The sequence below is a fragment of the Mesitornis unicolor genome, unplaced genomic scaffold (assembly GCF_000695765.1).
Source record: "Mesitornis unicolor isolate BGI_N332 unplaced genomic scaffold, ASM69576v1 scaffold12107, whole genome shotgun sequence".
In the NCBI taxonomy this organism is placed as follows: Eukaryota; Metazoa; Chordata; class Aves; order Mesitornithiformes; family Mesitornithidae; genus Mesitornis; species Mesitornis unicolor.
The window spans coordinates 1-2,905 of record NW_010197395.1 but is presented as its reverse complement, the minus strand read 5'-3'; the positions used below and the strand labels follow the sequence as shown (position 1 = coordinate 2,905).

Below are 2,905 nucleotides of genomic sequence, written 5' to 3'. Positions count from 1 at the left end.
CTTTCCCTTTTTTTGGTAAAGCATGTGACGTGATATTTTAACACAGGTTTGATGCTCAGGAAGCAACACTGGCAAGGTTATCAGTGTGCAAACCAACAGAATTCTTATTTTTAAAAAATTCTCTTTAATCTCAGTATTTAAGACAAAAATGGAAAATACATCCTCATTTATTCTCTGTTCAGTGCTTTGATAAAAATGGATAATTTCTTCTGTAGTCAGATTTGTACATCTCATTTACATGCAAACCTAATTTCTTTCCACCACATTTTTTTTAAACATTTAAGTTCTTACTTATCAACAAAATATAAATATTTTACATCATATGGTTTCAAAACTCCAGTACATGAAAGGTTTCTGTGACCATCCCTGAACAACACAGTTCCACCTCAAATCTCAATTAGAGTAGCTATCAGATATAAATCAGAGCTGAATGCCTCAAGATGCTTAATTTCACCCTGCAGATTAGTTCTATCTTATCACTGGGAAAACATTTTAACAATTTGGCTGTTAAGGCCCACTTGAAAGTAAGCCTGGAATTACTGCTTTCTTCTCAGAAAGAAGTGGAATCAATGATGCTACTTAGGGGTTGGTTATAAATATTTTCAAGATCATACTTTTAATTTTGAAAGGTAATTTGAAGACAGTGATTAAGATATATTTATAGGACTACTGCGTTCATAAAATAATTTACAATTATACAGTTTCCTCCATTACTAATAATTTGCCTTATAAAAACTGAACTAATGCTATAAACTTAATTTACAATGACTGTATACCACTCATATTTCATTCACCACTGACAGCAAAAAATCACTGAGCCTCCGTCTTGCATAAAGAACAGGGGAGAGAGTATTAGATAATGCACATCAGAAATTACAACAGAACTGCACCAAAGTAAGTAATGGCTGCAGCAAGGAGGTAATGCCCTGTCTAGCTTTTAGTGATTGCAGATGTTGATGCCCTTTGCTCCATATTTATCTCACAAATGGGCATTCATCTTTTCTTCCCATTCTGAGCAAACCTTTAATATCTGTAGATGAAACAGTCTGGCCACTGAAGGCATTGACTCTCCAAGTATTCATATATATGACGCAGTACCTAAACTGTCATCAGTTGGAGCACAGGACTAACTACACTAGCTAAGGAAGCAAGACCAATTTTATGTGCCTGAGCAATAATACTGAACTTTGCAGGTCTGCATCAAGTGAGAAAAGTTCAATTTTCAGTTTTTCATCTTCTTTCCATTTATGTTAAAACAGGTAAGTTAAGCTTCCTTCCTGCAACATGACTCAAGAGTGCTTACACTGACACAGATACATAGATCTGGTGCTTACAGACTGTGTCATAAATTCATAACAGAAATTCCTCACAGAAGGCAGCTCCAGTTGTTCTTCATTCCATAAGCCTTAATACTGTCACGAAGCTGACATCCACCCAAAGGCCTGATGTCTCCAGCTAGATTGCAAGTGGGCGAAAAAATCCACACCTAGAGATCACCACAGGGTTCCTCCCCTTGCCTGCTTCTCGGTCCACCTACTGTGAACTGCAAAGCCCATTCTGGGTGCCATAAATGTAAGAAAATATATACCTACATACCCAGTGTCTTCTGTTTTGAAATATGTTCAATCACCCATCTAGGCACCCGTTTTGCCTGGTCGTAAGACAGTGCGTGATTTGTGTAACACCTGGTCTCTGTTCCAGCTTCAGGGAATCCATATTTTTCCAGCAGAGATTCTTCTACTGGTTCTACTGAGAAAAATAAACAGAAAGCCATCCAAGGATGATCAGTGAATAAAAACAAGCCAGTAAGAAAAGCTTCTCAGTGGATGTAAACATACTGTGCAGGGAACTACTTGAGCTTACTGCCACAGTTAAGACCTGAAAAAATATTAAGAGAGTTATCCAGTGAAACTCCCTTCAACAAAAAAAGCTGTGCGTTTCATCATGCCCCCACATGACTAACTCATCTACTCTAAGGCCTGCACACATCTACCTAGCAAATGCTCTGGGCCAGCCTTGAGAAGAAAAGCTATCAGATATTTAGGAACAAATGAGGCAACAAGCAGTTATGGACACAGAAGATCAACACACGCATTTCATCGTTCAGAGGTGGAAATCGCACTCCTCACAAACTGAGACGTATGAATTGAGCACAAGCACAAGTCCTGCCTTCACTAGGAGCATTTACACTTTGCTGAATGAATGAAAGCTTCACTTGAGATTATTTCTTCTTTACAAGGAACAGTTTTTTTCTCATGGAGTATGTACATCCGTCTTACTGACTTCCTTATCCTCCAGCTGTCTGACAGCAACTCACACTTTTAGAGCCCCTCTTCCTGTATTTTCCAACACTTCGATACTTTTAAAGCCTTCAGGCTGCAGATAAAACCGTTCATTCCCACCAGGCTGTGGCACCCCCCAAGAGCCCCCTCCCCAAGTCTTGCACCCCCACTCACACAGTGAGCAAGCCAGAACCTTCCTCATCTCCCCACGGAAGTACAGGGGAAGCAAGAGCTGAAATTTAGTTATGGCCTGACCTGAACTCGGCTTAAAAGTATGTGCATGTATATATTATGCAGACATTATCAGACCACGCAGGGCAACTGCTCTCCACTCCCCAGCACTACCCGGGACATTTGCAGCCATCGTAGCAGCCACCTGAAAACCACTTTCCTCGCGTGTCAACAACATTTCGGAGTGAGCAGATGCAGACAGGGGAAGCTGCGTTTTTAATGCAAGTTACAGCCGGCATCCTCAAATAACCTCCTCCACCCTCAGCCCGGCGCAGGTACCAGGGGAACTCCCCGCCTTCCCGGCCCCCTTTGAGCACCCCAGGATGGAGGCAGCGGGAAGAACACTACTCTGAGTGAAGGGAGCGGCTTTAGGGGCTTTTGGGGGCGGTCTG

At 41.5% G+C, this 2,905-nt stretch overlaps 1 protein-coding gene across 1 annotated transcript in view; it reads right to left on the bottom strand.

Moving 5' to 3' along the window:
- EXOG (endo/exonuclease (5'-3'), endonuclease G-like) overlaps positions 1-1,749 on the bottom strand; it is a gene marked incomplete at its 5' end in the record, with an annotated part of 20,439 nt that extends 18,690 nt beyond the window's left edge. The window contains one exon of the mRNA XM_010188802.1: positions 1,597-1,749. Coding sequence (XP_010187104.1) covers positions 1,597-1,749 — 153 coding nt within the window. The remainder of the gene's footprint in view (positions 1-1,596) is intronic.
- Between the last annotated feature and the right edge of the window lie 1,156 nt (positions 1,750-2,905).